Here is a 19449-nt window from a genome sequence, read left to right as displayed (position 1 = left end):
ACATTCAAATTTAATTATATAAATTTTTGAATAACGAGCTAATTTTGCTAAATTAAATTAAAATAAAAATAGTTCAAACACTTATACAAAAACAATAATAAAGCAATTTTATAAATGTAAGGTTAGATTGCTCTGGTTATCACCGCACACCACTATATTGTTTGCTTCCTCAAATGTAATGGGAAATGTCAAGAGTTGTATGTATTAGTCAATAGTATTTGGAGGGGATACGAGAAACGATCGTGCGCGAATAGCGGAGAAATCTTGCAACTTTTAATAATTAAATTTACTTACTACATAAAATTGTTCACCTTTTAATAACATAACCTAATCTTAATTTTTCTTCTTATAATTTTTTTTGGGCTATGGCCTTGACAATTATCGAGCAACCAAGACTAATATAATTGGCCAATGTAATTAAAAGTGCAAAAAATGTTGCCGATCTATGAAACCAGGTGTCGCTTTTCCGAACTTGCACGGTCTCAATACATTGTGTAGAATTTTTCACTAAATAATCTATCACTGAGAATTCATCATCATCGTCAACAGCTATTCCTTCCATAGTCGGAAGTAAGCCTCCCTTAGGTGTATCCATTCATTTCTGTTTGTTGTCATTTTAATATGGCAATCTTCTGGATCACATCTGTTACTTTTGATGCCCTCTTATTTCTTCCATTGTGAATTGGAAGCATTCAATACTCTCGGAATCTCTTCTTGGTATTTCCTCCTTCGTTGTATGAGAGCGATAATAACATTTCTGGAAAATTTTTGCATTATGCAACCACTCACTTTAACAGTCAAATACGAACTTTAGTACTAAATCGTTCTGAGAATAATCGGTAGGTTGTTGCTAGTCTGCACACTCTTCACCAACCCGACTGTTTAGTTGGTTCGGTATGCGCACTAACAGCCCAACCCGAGTAAATAGGCTATTGATTATGTATTTTAGAAAGGAACTACAACGTTAACGGGGTTTTATTGTCTCATATAGTCAATGGACCTCTAAATATGAAAAAACCGCGAAATGCTACCATTTAAAGGGGTGCGTTTTTGAGAAAGAGGTGAATTAGTACCTAGGCACAGGGCGAATTAGAGTGAGTTCTATGCACGTTTGGTACAAACACGTCTACAGGAAAAAATTTCCAGGTTAAATTTACTATCGAAATATCAGATTTTAAAGTCAAAAATATTTTTTTTTTACAAAAATATATTCAAAAGAAAAGCAAGAAAAAAAAACGCGAAAGAAAGCAATTTTGTTTTTTGCCCCATAACTTTTTTCCACAGGGATATAGGTATAGGCATTGCTTCGCAAACATTGTTCTGTAGCTTTTTTACGCAGCTTTAGGTATACGCAATGTTACATTTAATAGGAAGAGAAGTCAATTACCTTTAAAATGGTCTATCGTGGAAGGCTGTGTGACTATTTTTAAGCAAGATATGATTTTTCAAAATTTTATACTTTTAATGATTTTTGATATATTTTACGATTATTTTTAAATTTCTCATTATAACTTTTTTTATTGTATATTTAGGTATATACATCGTGGAATAAAAAAGAAAGCTTATTTTCTTTACTTTAAAATGGTATATTGTAAAAAATTCTAGGTCTATTTTTAAACAAGATATGCTTTTTCAAAATGTGACATATACACATGCAATAGGTCCCACTAATTTGGAACTATGTATATGGAAAACTTTTTATTATTAACTTTATGAAAAAAATTATTCTTTATAAAATGCTCTGCATAGTCTAAAATCTAAGATGTAATCAGACATAAAATTTTATCAATAGTGTACGAGATATGTTAAAAAATAGAAATTTCGCTCAAGAGTAAAGTACCTTTATATTTCACAATATCGAAAAGTGTTATTAAGAAAAGTTATTTGGAATTAAATATTATGTTACAATATGCAATTATATTATTCTTATTAAAAAAAATAAATTTTTTTTAAATTTTTCTCAAATTACGGATACCTTTGGATATCTTACGGATATCTTGTTTAAAAATAGTCCTAAAGGTGTTTGCAATACACCATTTTAAAGTAAAGAAAATAAGCTTTTTTTATTGCACAACGTATATACCTAAATGTACAAGAAAAAAAGTCATAATGAGAAATTTAAAAAATAATCATAAAAAATATCAAAAATCATTAAAAGTATAAAATCTTGAAAAAGCATAACTTGTTTAAAAATAGTCGTACAACCTTATTTAATAGACCATTTTAAATGTAATTGACTTCTTTTTCTACTAAATGTACCATTGCATATACCTAGAAATGCGTAGAAAAAAGTTACAGAACAATGTTTGTGAAATAATGGGGAAAATGGCTCAAAAATTCTGCGAGCGGCAAACTTTGAAACATCCTATTTCGGAAACTATAAATCCTAGTGACTTCTACCAAACGTCATTTTAAAGAGGAAGGATGGAAATAATTTTTCGCTGAAGCAATGTCTATACCTATATCCCCATGGAAAAAAATTATGAGGCAAAAAACAAAATTGTGTTTTTTCGTGTTTCTTTCTTGCTTACCTTTTTGTAAAAAAAATACTTTTGACTTTAAAATATGATATTTCGATAGTAAATTTAACCTGGAACAATTTTCCTGTAGAAGTGTTTGTACCAAAAGTGACTAGAACTCACCCTAATTTACCCTGTGCCTAGGGACTAATTCACCCCTTTTCTCAAAAACGCACCCATTTAAATGGTAGCACTCCGCGATTTTTTTTCAAATTTAGAGGTACATTGACCATATGAGACAATAAAATCCCGTTAACGTTGTAGTTCCTTTTAGCTCTCTTATTTTGAACTCAATCAATAGCCTAAAAATATCGACCGATATAAAATCTGCAGTCTGCGGGTGCTCTTAGAGTGTAATTGACCTAGGGTGCTATACTACTTAGTAGTATATTAAAACAAATACAGTAATTTTCCAGTCTTAATATCTTTGTAGTATCGATACGATTACAAATAACCAAGCGCAGCTCTACTTAAAGTCCACGAGGAAAATAAAATTCCTTTAGCTGGCTGAATACCATAAATCACAAAAATACGAGATTCTTTGTAAAAGGTATATTTAAAATTCCCTAAATAAGGGTTACATCACAAAACAAAACGTTTTCGGTATAAAAAATCCACTATCAGTGTTACTAAAAGCCAAAAAATAGCATGCCTGAGCCACCAAAATGTTTTGGATAAAAACCTCTTTTATTAATACTATGTACTATAACATAACAACTGTCAACATTTAAAGAGTTTTTACCCAAAACATTTTGGTGGCTCAGGCATACTATTGCTTGGCTATTAGTAACACTTACGATGGTTTTTTTAATCCGAAAACGTTCTGTGATTTAATGTAACCCTTGTTTAGGGAATTTTAAATATACCTTTTACAAAGGATATCGTATTTTTCTACTTAAAGTGTTTTAAGTAACCAAGAAAGACACAGTCGGAGTAAACCGCCATATATGTCCTGTTGAAATGATGGGATTCACCTTCGACGCCAATAAACTTTCCGGTGCACAACACTGAATATCTACCTTGTAGTGTCCAGGCGTGAAAAATATAACATTGCATTCGTGATTGGCTTTAGCTTGCGGTTGTAATTCAGTGAAGGATCTCCTGAAAATTAGAGAAAAAATAAATCAATCGAATAATTAATTCTTATTAACCTTGGCATGACCAAGGGGGGTCAATTTTAACCCCAATGTATGTTTTTATTCAATATTTTTTTAAATAACATCCAATGTTTATTACAATCTGTCTCATCACAAACAATAAGAAATATGCATAATTATTGTAAAATAACAGAGGGAAACCGCCCAGTGGCGAGCACCCTGTAAGACATATAAAATTATAATTTTAAATCACAAAATATGTTGTCTTCAATAAATTGAAGAATATTTTCAATTTTTAACTCATTATGTTTTTTATCTGACTTTAATATCAGTCTAGATACTCTCATATTTCGTAATAAAAAAAATTCCCTATATTTCACGAATAAAAAATGCATTTGGGGTCAAAGACGACCCCCCTTGGCCTTCCATGTTCCAATTTTATATTAAGTAAATGCTATATATTGTAACGAAAGAGAACTCTTGGCCGACCCCCGTATAACGGTATACAACTCGAGAATGACGCAATCGAATATTCTAGGCGTCGGGGGAGGGGTAAAGAGAGTTCGAGAACGTGCCTCAAGTACGCGTAATGAGCCGATAGCTAGATATGAGCGTGGATGGTTCCAGAATATCAACTGGGCTATAAATAGGAAAGGATCTTGTAAATAAGTTCACTTTAAGCTAGATATTTGTAAAGAAAACTTGTATAAATAAATAATAAAGTCGTAAATAAATACCAAATAGCTCGTTTTATTACACTATTATGTGGAATTCCGAGTAATTTTTAGAACGAGAAGCTAACAATATTTACAATGCCCTGGAAAGGGCTCAATAAGGACGACACTTTCTATATAAAAAAGTTATCATCAATCTCACAATAAAACACTGAAAACTTTTGTTTTCTATACTTCCACAAAATTTATTATTTACAACTATGTGACTACAGCTGTTCGGCAGAGTGCCTTTCTCAAGTGATATAATTTACAATGTGTTTGCCTTTTTAAGTCTCTAACTGAAGAGGTTGAGGAGTGGGTAATTTCATTCATAGTAATATTGAGTTTACAATAGAAACAGAACAGAATAATTCCATAAACTTTCTAGATGTAACGATCACCAGACTACACAACAAACATGAGTTCTCCGTATATCATAAACCTACCCATACTGACACAACTATACACAATTCATCATCCCATCCTACACAACACAAATTAGCAGCCTACCATAGCATGATACATAGACTGACAGAAATTCCCATGACAAAAAATAACTTCGAGATAGAACTAAACATCATTAAACAAATAGCAGTAAACAACGGCTATAACGAACAAACAGTTAACAAAATTTTAAATCAAAAACTCCATAAGAAAGCCCTGAAATTAGTGTATCCACCACCACAGAAAGAACCCAGTACCTTCTGCTCTCACACATATACTGGCAAAATAACAACAAAAATAGCCAGATACATAAAAAAGAAAGGAATAATACCAGCTTTCAGAACTAACAACTTAAGCAAATATATTAAGAACAATAAAAGCCGAAAGAGAAAGCAACTACAGAGTGGTGTGTACAAACTAACTTGTGGTGACTGTCCGAAAACTTACATCGGTCAAACTGGCAGAACTTTTGACAAACGGATAGCAGAACACAAAAGGGCTTTCAACAATAGAAAAACAGACACTTCTACATACGCACTTCACCTTCTAGATCATAATCATTCTTTCAATGAAGAGTTTCAAATTCTGCATATCCAAAATAAAGGCCTTAAGCTATCTTTTTTAGAATCTATGGAAATTAATAAACTGAAAAATACAGATATAATTTTGAATGACCAACTCGAGACAAACAGCTCTCCACTCCTCAACCTCTTCAGTTAGAGACTTAAAAAGGCAAACACATTGTAAATTATATCACTTGAGAAAGGCACTCTGCCGAAACAGCTGTAGTCACATAGTTGTAAATAATAAATTTTGTGGAAGTATAGAAAACAAAAGTTGTCAGTGTTTTATTGTGAGATAAAATGAACGGTAACGGATCAAGTAACGGTCGAATCCATCAAGTAGTTATCATCAAATTGTTCGAGGATTCCGATTAATCAAGAAAAGAAATAGGATGGATCAACCATCACATCATATACTTACTTCGTGCTACCAGCAGTAGCAAGCCTAGTATCCATTCGATAATTTAGAGTACCATTCTCATAGTCTTGATAAAATTGAATAGTCATTGTTATCTGATGCAATGTCTTCTCTAAACTGTTAACGACAGCCATTTTTAGTGCTAAACAATCGCCCGCTTCGCACGTTACTTCTTCCTGAGCTTTCACAACATCACCATTAACGGTTACCTCTAAAAAAATACATACAGGGTGTTGGTAAATAAGTATGACAAACTTTAAGAGGTAATTCTACATGAAAAAATTATCACAGTTTTGTCGAAACCAAAAGACTCCATTTTCAAACAAATAAATGTTTAAAAATAATAAAATCTTTGGATTTCTTAGTTCGGAAACAGATTCTCTTTTATACCTATTCCCCATCCTTCTAAAATTTGCAAGGAATAAAGGGTGATGAATGCAGAGACGTGGGGGTCTATATAGTTGCACTCCACAACACATCTTTTCATCGAGGCAAAGATCAACGAAACTGTCTCCTTGTACTCAATACGTGAGTAAGAACGTAGGTAGAGAAAGGCATTATTTTTATTTTTAATTCAGAGATCATTACCCTCTTTCTATGTCCATTTCGAACCCCTTAGTTCTCATCAGGAAAGCTACCGTAATGATGCTCTGAAAAGAAAATAAAAATCTTTGCCATTTCTGTCAATTATAAAATATAATTAACATTCAGACGCTATAGCGACATCTATTAACAACTTGTCGAAACCAAAAGACTCCATTTTCAAACAAATAAATGTTTAAAAATAATAAAATCTTTGGATTTCTTAGTTCGGAAACAGATTCTCTCTTATACCTATTCCCCATCCTTCTAAAATTTGCAAGGAATAAAGGGTGATGAATGCAGAGACTTGGGGGTCTATATAGTTGCACTCCACAACACATCTTTTCATCGAGGCAAAGATCAACGAAACTGTCTCCTTGTACTCAATACGTGAGTAAGAACGTAGGTAGAGAAACTATATAGACCCCCACGTCTCTGCATTCATCACCCTTTATTCCTTGCAAATTTTAGAAGGATGGGGAATAGGTATAAGAGAGAATCTGTTTCCGAACTAAGAAATCCAAAGATTTTATTATTTTTAAACATTTATTTGTTTGAAAATGGAGTCTTTTGGTTTCGACAAGTTGTTAATATATGTCGCTATAGCGTCTGAATGTTAATTATATTGTATAATTGACAGAAATGGCAAAGATTTTTATTTTCTTTTCAGAGCATCATTACGGTAGCTTTCCTGATGAAAACTAAGGGGTTCGAAATGGCCATAGAAAGAGGGTAATGATCTCTGAATTGAAAATAAAAATAATGCCTTTCTCTATCACAGTTTTCTCTATAAACATATGTCTGCAAATGCTTCGTTTCCGAGATACGGGGTGTTGAAATTTATATTTCAAAGTTCCAATTTATGGACCGGTTGAGCTATGAAAATGAAATTTGGTGGGTTTTAAGACGTAGTTATTAGGCATTTTTTGACATACAATTAAGCATTTTGTATTCATCATTAGCGCGCCTATGAGCAACGGTCTGATTTTTTTAAGAAAAAAATAGTACGAAACAGATATTAAAAATTACTTTTAAATTCCACGTTTAGTGTATGCTAAAAAACCGTTCTTGCCTTTTTTCATATGGTGAAGAAGGGGTTTTGAAGAATGATCTATTAAATGAAAATACTTTCATCTCTTTGCTACTTCCGGTTATACCGGAAGTTGCTTATAACTTAGTTTTTTTACATGGGACACCCTATATATTTTTACATTTTTGGATTCTCCTCGATGTCTTCTTTCTTAAAATATGAGGCTTTGTAATGTTATATAGGGTAGTGTTGTTCCGTTGGTTGTTTACGGAATCATTTAAATGAAATTAAAATTAATAAAACGCAAACAACTGTCAATAATATATTTATTTATTTTTGGTAAAAAAACGTGTTTTGCTTATATCTCGTAAGGATCTGTTGTTGTTTTGCCCAACGAGGGTTTTATGACCGACCGACGCCTGCTGGGGTGTGTCTACCGACGGGAGGCTGTGAATCGACTGACGAGACCACAAACGCTAATATGTCATTATGTATGTGGTTCTACCATATGGCTAGAAAAGGCGATAAATTATTAGATCTGTCGTTTTAAAAGCTGAAAACATTTCTGTAGTTTTTAAGAAGTTGACATAAAGAGGGTGGCTAATCTGATACCGTAATCTATTATGGAATTTGTGCTTCTCATACATAAACTGAACAGGCCATTAACATCTGGTTTCTTTATATAGATATTATGAGCCAAAAGAAATGTGAATTTGAAATGGGACGTATTCTTTCGTTTTGAGAAAAGTTAGTAAAAATTAAAAATAGCATTTAAGAAATAGTAAAATAGTAATTGAAGCGTGTCGCCACAGTTTAAAAGATAACATTTTTTAAATAATTTCGTAGCAATTTTCACACCCTGTAGAATTGTAGTACTTTGACATCGACAGCTCTATTTATGTTCAAATAATTTTTAATGTAGTCTACTATTGTTAAAAATGATTAGTATAGCTTAATGTTGAATTTTAGTATACAGGGTTGGTCGAAACTCGGAATGAGTATTTTCTGAGTTTTCTTAAATGGAACACGCTGTATTTTTGTATTGTAATGAAGTGATATTTTATGGTACTTTTTGATTTCTTAAGTATTCCATATGCCTAACTGCTTTAATTTGTGCTTAATTGTTAATCGCACCAACAATCTTAACTACAGCAGGAAAAATGAAAGAATACCCATGAACGAGCATATAAAACACGCTGTATTTTCCTGTCACCGTGTCACACAAAAAATTGGCCAGCGCAAGTACATGTAATAATTATTGTTACATGTACGTGCACTGGACAATTTTCTTTGTGACACGGTGACAGGAAAATACAGCGTGTTTTATATGTTCGTTCATGGGTATTCTTTCATTTTTCCGACTGTACGTAGGTATTTTGATAGCTCAACCATTATTGGTAATTTTAAGGATCAGTCTAGATTAATATGTATTTATTTCTATTTCCGAAAATTTATTTGTGATTGAATATTTTCAGGGCCAACCTAATAAAATTGCACGCATTTTTTGTTGCAATTAATGTGTGACTTGAATCACCAATAACTCACAAATTAAAGCAGTTAGGTATAGGGAATGCTTAAGAAATAAAAAAGTACCATAAAATATCATTTCATTACAATATTAAAATACAGGGTGTTCCATTTAAGAAATCTCAGAAAATACTCATTCCGAGTTTCGACCAACTCTGTATACTAAAATTAAAAATTTAGCTATACTAATAATAATTCTTAACAATAGTAGACTATATTAAAAATCATTTGAGCATAAATAGAGTTTTTGATGTCAAACTGCTATATTTCTACAGGGTGTGAATGTTGTTACGATATTAAGAAAAAAAACCTAATTCTATTTTAAACTACCCTGTACAACATTACAAAACCTCATATTTTAAGAAAGAAGACACCCGGAAGAATCCAAAAATGTAAGAATGTACAGGGTGTCCCATTAAAAAAACGAAGTTTTTCGCTACCGGAAGTAGCGAATAGATGAAAATATTTTCATTAAATAGATCACTCCTCAAAACCTCTTCATGATTCTGTTGCCTTTAGTTCTCAATTTCTAATAGGCCGTTTATCTGCCTCGCCCTGTATATGTATATAAGTTTAACTAAGAATTTACTTACCCCAACCCAACGGTGACATTCTAACAATGTCCAACATTCTTGGTGTTAAATTAATTCCTTTTAGTGAGGCTACCCCTCTCGAATCAGTTCCAAGCAAATGCCAATTTAAACTGACCAAGTCTGTAACATGCTCGGAACAAATTTTGTTGACATCGATATCGTTCCTATTGTCAGAATTTTCATCCATTTCCTGGAACAGTCCTGTTAGTTTCGATAGTGGGCATCTGTCTACTGGAATTGGTACTCTGCAACTTTCTTGTCCTTCTATTAGCATTGTTTTCGTGGGAGTGTATTGCAGTTCCATTTCTTGAGTTGTTAGATTAGCTACGTCTAATACGAGGTAAAATTGAGAGTGTCTAAAATATAGAAATGTAATAAGTACATAGTGCACTAACATTATGCAACAAATAGTTAATTATACTTAATTTATTTTTAATTTAGAAATACACTTCTCGAATTTCCTAAACCTGTTCGATATAAGTCATTTTTTCACATGTTATAGCCATACACTGTTACTAATAAACCAAGTATAAAAGTTATACTAAGAATAAATCAAGTATAGGCAAAATCACTACCAATAAACATGGAATAACTTCGGTATAGATTAATACTTGGTATAATAATTTAGTCCAAGTTTATACCGACCCACACCCTTGTTTAAGTCTGGTATAACCTATTTTATGAATGTCAAAGTCATCACAGACAAAAATTTATTATTTTTTTATTTGTCTTTTGAGTAGACATATAATAAAAAAATGTGTTTAAGAGGTATTGCGGCTAATGAGGAAGTTGATAATTTAATTAACATGATGTAAAATACACGAAAAAGGAAAACTTTCAAAGAAAGCATAAATTCCTTTTCAAAGAATGCAGAATAAAATTCCGGTTTCCTAAAGATGATGTACGGTTTTTAGAAAAAATAGTAGGTGATTCACTTATTGCAAACAAGCGGAGGCTTATCCTCCAATATACAAGAAAAATAAGGTCTTTATTTTCTATATGTAGAACATCTCTCACAATATTCTTCACAATATGCTGAAATTAACATATTTACATTGCATTTATAAGTAAAATAAATCAATTTGTTTACTTTTTCTTCACTTTCCCATTTAATCCAACGTTCTCTTTTATTTGAAGCCATTTTATAAAATACTCAAACTAAACATACAACATACGAAATAACGATTTATTAAAATATAGCAGAAAATACAAAGTACGAAAAATGACGGAATTTGGCTTGTCAGTTGTAGATAAAAGTCAAAATTGACATATTTCACCCAATATATCGTTGTTTTATGCAATTGTGTAGAAGACTGCGCCGTTGCCAAACTATTATTTCGGAATAAAGTGGGAATACTTATAACTAACTTATACCGAGTTTATTGGTAACAAATTATTTTCGTATTATATCTACCTTATACCTAGGATAACTATTCTAGATATAAATACGGAATAACCTTAGAATACGAGTGTTTTATTAGTAAGGCAGTTACACTGTTACTAATAAACCAAGTATAAAAGTTATACTGAGAATAAATCAGGTATAGGCAAAATCACTACCAATAAACATGGAATAACTTAGATATAGGTTATACTTGGTATAAGAATTTAGTCCAAGTTTATACCGACCCACACCCTTGTTTAAGTCAACCTATTTTATGACTGTCAGTGTCATCAGAGGCAAAAATATATTATCTTTTGATTTGTTTTGTGAGTAATTATATAATAAAAAAATGTGTTTAAGGGGTGTTGCGGCTGTCGAAGAAGTTGATAATTTAATTAACATGATAGAAAATACACGAAAAAGGAAACTTCTCAAAGATAGAATTAATCCATTTTCACAGTACACTGATAAGGAATTCAGAATTAAATATAGGTTTTCTAAAGATGGTGTAAGGTTTTTATAAAACTTAATAGATAATTAACTTATTTAAATTTGATATTGCATGAAATGTTGAGTCAAACAGTCCATATAATGTACAAAAAATTTCAAGATGATTCGTTAATTAGTTTTAATTTTATTCAATTTATTTTCCCCTAAGAACTATTTTTGCAATGTTATTGTTCAGAAAATAATAATGATACAGAAATTATGTGGAAACCATATGAAAGAAGAATACTGGTATTTTAAACGTATTTAAAAAAAAATCAATATTACCATTACTACAGCCACTAAACAACAGAAGATTGCGAAGATTATGGCCCATAGATCTTCGCTGAAACTGAGGTGAAACCGCTGGGTGATGTACCTCATAACGCCATTTTAGTGTACAATAATACATTGATATATGTTATTGTACTTGTTATCAAATTAGCTTATAGAATATGTAATTCTGATTGTTAATAAATGCTTACAAAAAAAAAAAACATCATTCCGAAAACTTTTCGCCTAGGTTAATTTGGTTTGTCAGTTACAGAGAAAAATCAAAATTGACATATTTGACACAATATATCGTTGTTCTATGTATATGTGCAGAAGATTGCAACGTTGCCAAACTATTATTTCGGAATAAAGTAGGAATACTTATATCTAACTTATACCGAGTTTATTAGTAACGTATTATTTTCGTACTATATCTACCTTATACTTAGGATAACTATTCTAGATATAAATACGGAATAACCTTAGAATACGAGTGTTTTATTAGTAACAGTGTTATTCTTTAACAATATCGCTGTGATAATATTGTTGATAGAAAGGTAAATTGTCATTGTATACAGGGTGTACCAATCAAACTGTGATTTTTTATTAAAGTTTTCGTCACCCTGTGGAATATTTTAGCATTTATAAAGTACTGAAATTAAAACTCAAAACTATAGCCTCATGTTTTCTTAAAATTCTGTTTTTTGATTCATTCGCTTATGTTGGATAATCAAAAAAGTTAGATACTTTAACAACTAGCCTTGTTTTTTATCAATACAGGGTGTTTTTAAATAAGTGTTTTTTTTTTATTTTTGATATACAAGTAGGATATTTACCGTTGACGCGCATACGGGTTATATGGCCCTTATATGTGAAAATGGTGAATATTAAATTCTTAATGTTGTTCTGAAGCTATTTTCTTGTGGCATTTTTACAATCAACTATTTTTAATGGGAAATAAGCCACAATTTTACCAAAAAAATGATTTTATTAACGTTTCGAAGCCCAAATCGGGTTTCGTTGTCAAAATACTACTAAAATAAACAAAAATGTTGTTGCTAGGTAAAAAAAATTCTTCTAATAATTTATTTAATCTGACTCACTTATATTGGCAATTCAGATGTATATTATACATTTTAAAGTAGAAGACTTTAAAATGATATCGCCAATATTTATGAATTGCGTTCCTGGGCCGACATTAGTAAAAGATAGTTCATTCGATTACATGAAATCAATCCCAACTCAAGAATATCCGTCACAAAAAAAATTGTTAACATATGTTTTATTAAAAAATGATTATCCTTCATCGTTTATAAATAAGGAATTGTCAAGATTGGATCGAATGAAACAGAACAACTTAGAATGGGATCCTACAACATTCACAAGAAATAATACGAGGAAAATAAATCTAGAGTGCTATGTATTAAGAGTATAAGTCAAAAATGAAAATTTTTTATTAGGACTTTTCAAAGTCTTTTTTACCACTGATAAAATAACTATTACAACTAAATATGAAAATGGTGACGAAATATGATTAATAAATTAGTAATTAACTATTTTACTTTCCACTTTGGTAATACCTTATTAATTATATAATTCAAAATATAGAAGAATCCCGAAAAATCTTTTTTATGACTTATACTCTTAGTACATAGCACGTTAGAAATACCATACATAAAAGGACTATCCGAGAAACTTAAAACAATAGGAAATAAATTCAACATTTCAACAAAATTCAAAACAACACACACATTGAGATCTATTCTATCTAAAACTAAACCTAACAATGAACAAGAAAGAACAAAGAATTGCATTTATAAAATACCTTGTGAATGCGAACAATTTTATTTAGGTGAAACATCAAGACCATTAAACGTTAGAATAAGTGAACATCAGTCTTATATTAAAAATAGAGAATTTGATAGATCTCAAATATGTCAACACGCATGGGATAATGAACATAGAGTTCAGTGGAGAAATTTAAGTATAGTCCTGAAAGAATCAGATAGTAAAAAGAGAAAAATCAAAGAAGCGGCTCTAATTATGCTAAATGAAAGCAATTGTGTCGCAAATTCCTCGGTAGAATGCAGTAGGATGTGGTTACCCATACTGAAAGAGGAAGTCAATAGAAAGAAAATACCACGATTAGTAAGTCAATAACATATCGAGTTAGTACAAATGTTATATTTTAGTATTACTTATTGTAAATCTATGTATTATTAATATTATTTATAATTTAAACATATTAAAGTCAGAATTTGGTATTAGTTTTTTGAAAGTAAATTAAATGTAAGACCAAATACTTACGATGTCGGAATAGTAGTATCACGAGGTTTTTTCCTGGTTTTCCCTCGTGATTTACTAAGAAATCTCTAACGCGAGAATTTTACTGTCATCGTTGCATTTGGTTGTCTTTTTAAAGACAGATCACATGCTATGATTTTTTTGTGACGGATATTCTTGAGTTGGGATTGATTTCATGTAATCGAATAAACTATATTTTAGTAAAGTCGTCCAAGGAACGCAACTCATAAATATTGGCGATATCATTTTAAAGTCTTCTACTTTAAAATGTATAATATACGTCTGAATTGCCAATAAAAGTGAGTCAGATTAAATAAATTATTAGAAGAATTTTTTTACCTAGCAACAACATTTTTGTTTATTTTAGTAGTATTTTGTATTTTGACAACGAAACCTGATTTGGGCTTCGAAACGTTAATAAAATCATTTTTTTGGTAAAATTGTGGCTTATTTCCCATTAAAAATAGTTGAATAAATTCTTAATTGTATGTCAAAAAAAGTGCAATAACTACTTCTTAAAACTCACCAAGTTTCATTTGGATATCTCAATTGGATTTAGAGCAGTAAATAAATCTTCAGTTTGTAAGAAAAATTTCAACACCCCCCTATCTCGGAAACGAAGCATTTGAGAACATACGTTTATAAAGCAAACTGTCATTTTTAACTATTTAGAATGGGAAATAAGCCACAATATTATTAAAAAAATGATTTTTATTAACGTTTCGACGCCCAAATCGGGTGCCGTTGTCAAAATACAAAATACTATTATATTAATAAATAGTATTTTGTATTTTGACAACGGCACCCGATTTGGGCGTCGAAACGTTAATAAAAATCATTTTTTTAATAATATTGTGGCTTATTTCCCATTCTAAATAGTTAAAATTGTAAAAATGCCACAAGAAAATAGCTTCAGAACAACATTAACAAACTGTCATTATTTTTTCATGCAGAATTTTACCCCTTAAAGTTTGCACACTTATTTAAAAACACCTTGTATTGATGAAAAACATGGCTAGTTGTTAAAATACAGTCGGAAAAATGAAAGAATACCCATGAACGAACATATAAAACACGCTGTATTTTCCTGTCACAGTGTCACAAAGAAAATTGCCCAGCGCAAGTACATGTAATAATAATTATTACATGTATTTGCGCTTGCCAATTTTTTGTGTGACACGGTGACAGGAAAATATAGCGTGTTTTATATGTTCGTTCATGGGTATTCTTTCATTTTTCCGACTGTACCTAACTTTTTTATTATCCAACATAAGCGAATGAATCAAAAAACAGAATGTTAAGAAAATATGAGGCTATAGTTGTGTTTTAATTTCAGTATTTTATAAATGCTAGAATATTCCATAGAATGTGGTGAACAGTAAAAAGTTTAATAAAGGAGCGCAAAAGGTACTTTTGGTAAACTTTTTCTCATGGGCATCTTTCAGTGCGTTACAGTTTTTCAATTTCTTTCTAACGCATTAAATTGTATGTGACATTTATAACATTTATTCTAGTTATTCTAGATGTCGATATATGGCGCTATAATCGGAAAAAAACTTTACGATTTATATGTATAATATATGTAAGAATATAATCTGTACAATTTATAAGACTAGACAAATAAAAGAAAATACCATTTTATAAATGCAATAAACACAACTGATTTGTTTTTATGACAAATTGCAAATAAAATGTGACAACTATCAGATTTAATTAAATGTCATGTTAGAATAAAAGTTATAAATGTGTATTATCACGGACTTGCCTTCTTTTCTATCATTTGTGACGCACTGAAAAATGCTCATGAAAAGGACCATTCCTTCCTATATCGAAGGTTACATATATGGTTCTATAGTAATATATGGTAGCTGCTGGTCTGAAAAGCTGGAATGAGCTTTTTTTCGGAAGACCTCTCTTATTTACCAGTCGTCCTGAAGTCAATTGATACGTCAGATTAAAGTTCAAATTAAAACTGCCATAACTTTGGCTCTAGACCACCTAAAGGCTTCTTTAAATGCTTAAAATTTAGGTTTTGTTATCTGTTTTAATAATTCATTTTAATTTTAAGCCGGGTCAGCTTTGAGTCAGTCTGGCTTGTAATACAGATTAGCATTGTAATATACTTACGTATCCGCTGGCAAAACATCCCAATTAGTAACTTGCAAAGACGGCAACATCTCCAACATTACAAATACTGAGCAAGATCTGCAATATTCTGAAGCAAAACCTTCAGATCCGCTGTATTTTAACTTTAATTGACCTTCGATAATTGATGTGGAAGGTTGTTGTTGGAAAAGATTAGTCAATCCACCGGCTAAACTAGAATGCCCCGAATTTGAGGATCGAAAGCTTGAATTAAATCTAGAAGGCAAAGATCCACCTGAAATATAAAAAAAGAATTATTGAAGTTATACTTCTCTAGGGGCGATTGGGAAAAATATTGAGAGTGATTTTATAAAAGCGACAGTATGAAGTTAATTATTAAATCTTTCTTACGTATGTATCAATGCAAATAAAATGTGAAAAAAATATACTTATTGGTGTTTTATAGTAAATATATTATAAGTTTTGTGTCGTTGGATTTGTCTTCGTTGGCAATAGGATAATTAGTTAAAATACGATGAAAAGAAAATTAAAAATTTTTGTAGAAAATCTGACGATTTTTAGATTTTCTACGATTCACCAAGGGAAAAGTAATTGCGGTGAGGCTACAGTTCATAAAAAATTACGTATTAACGTTACTTTTAATTTTTGGTATTGTTTTAAGTATTAAAATTACTTTAATATTTAAATAATATCAAACTCAAAGTACAGACTCAAAGTTTAATACTCAGATACTCAAACTCAAAGTACAGACACTCTTTTTATTTTAAGGATTCCATACTAGTGATTTTGACCGTCACTACGCGACAGGGGATCCAATCAATCGCAATCTACAGCCACTCCACTCAATTTTTTCAAAATTTTAGGATCAACAAAGCTTTCTTACGTGTAAACCAAGTAAATATAAAGTAACATAAGCTTTAAATTATTTTTCTTAGTCATCATTCTCTTTGCCTTATCCCTATGCGGGGTCGGCTTCGATAATTGCATTTCTCCACACAATTCTATCTTGGGTCATATCAATGTTAATCCCCTTTACCAACATGTCCTGCTTTATTGTCTCCCCCCACGTCTTCATTGGTCTTCCTCTCCTACTCCTTCCAGGAATCTGCACTTCAGCTACTCTTCGTATTGGATGATTAACGTCTCGACGTTGAACATGACCAAACCATCTCAACCTATGCTCTCTCATTTTGGCATCAATTGGTGCCACACCTAGACTTCTCCTAATATACTCATTTTTAATTTTATCCTTTCTTGTCACTCCACTCATCCATCTAAGCATTCTCATTTCCGTCACATACATTCGTTGTTCCTCTTTCTTTTTCACTGCCCAACATTCAGTTTCGTACATCATAGCCGGTCTTATGGCTGTTTTATAGAATTTCCCTTCAGCTTCATTGGAATTTTTTTGTCACACAACACACCACTCGCTTCTTTCCACTTCATCCATCCAGCCCTAAGTCTACTGCATGCATCTCCATCTATTTCTCCACTACTCTGTAATACCGATCCCAGGTACTTAAAACTATTGCTTTTACATTCAGTTCACCATCCAAAGATACCATTTTATTTGTAGTAACTCCATCTTTAAATGAACATTCCAAATATGTACTCTGTTTTTGTCCTACTAAGCTTTAAACTTTTTTCCTCCAGAGCTTGCCTCCACTGTTCCAGTTTTTGGTCAGTCTCTTTCACTATTTCCTACTAACACGACATCATCAGCATACATTAAGCACCATGGAATGTTACCCTGTAGTTTCGCTGTTATCTGGTCCAAAACTATAAAGAAAAAATACGGACTAAGCACAGAGCCTTGGTGCAATCCTACTTTCACATGAAATTTATCAGTCTCCCCCACACCTGTCCTAACACTATCGTTACTCCCTCATACATATCCCTCACAATCTTTACATATTCACCAGGGACTCCTTTCTTATTGAGTGCCCACCACAGAATCTCTCGAGGAACTCTATCATATGCTTTCTCAAGATCAATGAATACCATATGAGCGTTTGTTTTGTTTCTCCTGTATTTTTCCATTAACTGCCTTATAATGAAAATTGCATCTGTTGTTGATCTGCCCTACATAAAGCCAAATTGATTCTCGGATATTTCGGTCTCTTCACGTATCCGTCTATCAATTACTCTTTCCCATATTTTCATGGTGTGGCTAAGCAGTTTTATAGCCCTGTAGTTTGTACATTGTTGTATATCTCCCTTGTTTTTGTAAATAGGTACCAGTATACTGCTTCTCCATTCGTCTGGCATTTGTCCAACTTCCATAATTCTATTAAATAGGCCTGCTAACCACCTTGTTCCTGTCTCTCCCAATGCTCCCCATACTTCCCCAAGAATATCATCTGGTCCTACCGCTTTTCCTTCCTTTATTTTTTGGAGCGCTTGAGCCACTTCTTCGTTTGTTATTTTGGTGACCATTGCTGCTACTGTATCCGTTGTAATACGGAGGCTACAGGCTGTCTGTCAAATTCTTCATTTAATAAACTGTCAAAGTACTTTCTCCATCTCTTTTTGACATCCCTTTGGTGAACTAGTATTTTATTATTTTCATCTCGGATACATCTAATCTGATTAAAATCTTTTGCTTTCTTTGCTCTCTGTTTGGCTATTTTATATAAATAGCCATATAAATTATTTTTCTTAGTAAAGTAACCAATATTTTGGTCAATTTTGTGAAAAATTTAATTACTGATGAAGTAGTAAATATTTCCAGAAAAACAGAAGAAGTGGAAGACCATCAGAAAACTGAGTATAGAGAAAGAATTAGAAACCATAAATAAAAAACGGACAGAAATAAAAATAAATAGATAAAATTGGAGGGTGCCAGAAAAAATTGAGGGATGCTTCCCTCAATTTTTTCTGGCACAATCCAATTTTATCTGATAGCCTCCATTTTTTCTGACTCGTATTTTTTATATATATTTTTATTTTATAACTCGAGAAGGACTAGACTGATTTGGCTACTTTTGATTTTGAAATATTTGTAGAAGTCTAACGAAGAATATTTTTACAATATCCCATCAGACATCAAATTTTATTAGTTGTATAGGAAGTGTGTAAAAAATGTGCTCCTTGCTCAAGAATATGTCTATTTTTGACAATATCGAAAATTAATATACAGAAAATATGTTTATAATTAAAAATAATTTTACACCATTGTTTACTTATAATAATAAAAACTATTTTTCAACAGTTTCTCTGCGATAAAATTGAAAATTCGAGTTCATTTTAATAATTATAAATTTAATGAAACAACTCTAAATACCATATTTAAATCGAACAAAGTGCCAAAAGCATGGATTTCACGGGAAACGTAAAAAGTAAATAGACCCGAAGTGAGCCGCAGTTTTAGTGACGTAAATCTAAAGAAGAATAATGTAACTGTGTGTATA

The 19449-nt window shown here is 31.5% G+C and overlaps 1 protein-coding gene across 1 annotated transcript in view; it reads right to left on the bottom strand.

Annotated features, from left to right (window-relative positions):
• Nucleotides 1–2924: 2924 nt before the first annotated feature.
• The window catches only part of LOC126887348 (protein brunelleschi), a 51194-nt gene continuing 34669 nt past the window's right edge, over nucleotides 2925–19449 (bottom strand). Inside the window, exons 8-11 of the mRNA XM_050654801.1 lie at nucleotides 16061–16313; nucleotides 9487–9842; nucleotides 5758–5965; nucleotides 2925–3620 (exon numbers count right to left, since the gene is read on the bottom strand). Coding sequence (XP_050510758.1) covers nucleotides 3425–3620; nucleotides 5758–5965; nucleotides 9487–9842; nucleotides 16061–16313 — 1013 coding nt within the window. The 3' untranslated portion in view covers nucleotides 2925–3424. The remainder of the gene's footprint in view (nucleotides 3621–5757; nucleotides 5966–9486; nucleotides 9843–16060; nucleotides 16314–19449) is intronic.

Source organism: Diabrotica virgifera, chromosome 6, assembly GCF_917563875.1.
Source record: "Diabrotica virgifera virgifera chromosome 6, PGI_DIABVI_V3a".
NCBI lineage: Eukaryota > Metazoa > Arthropoda > Insecta > Coleoptera > Chrysomelidae > Diabrotica > Diabrotica virgifera.
The sequence above is the reverse complement of the archived record's forward strand: the minus strand, read 5'-3'. Positions and strand labels throughout refer to the sequence as shown.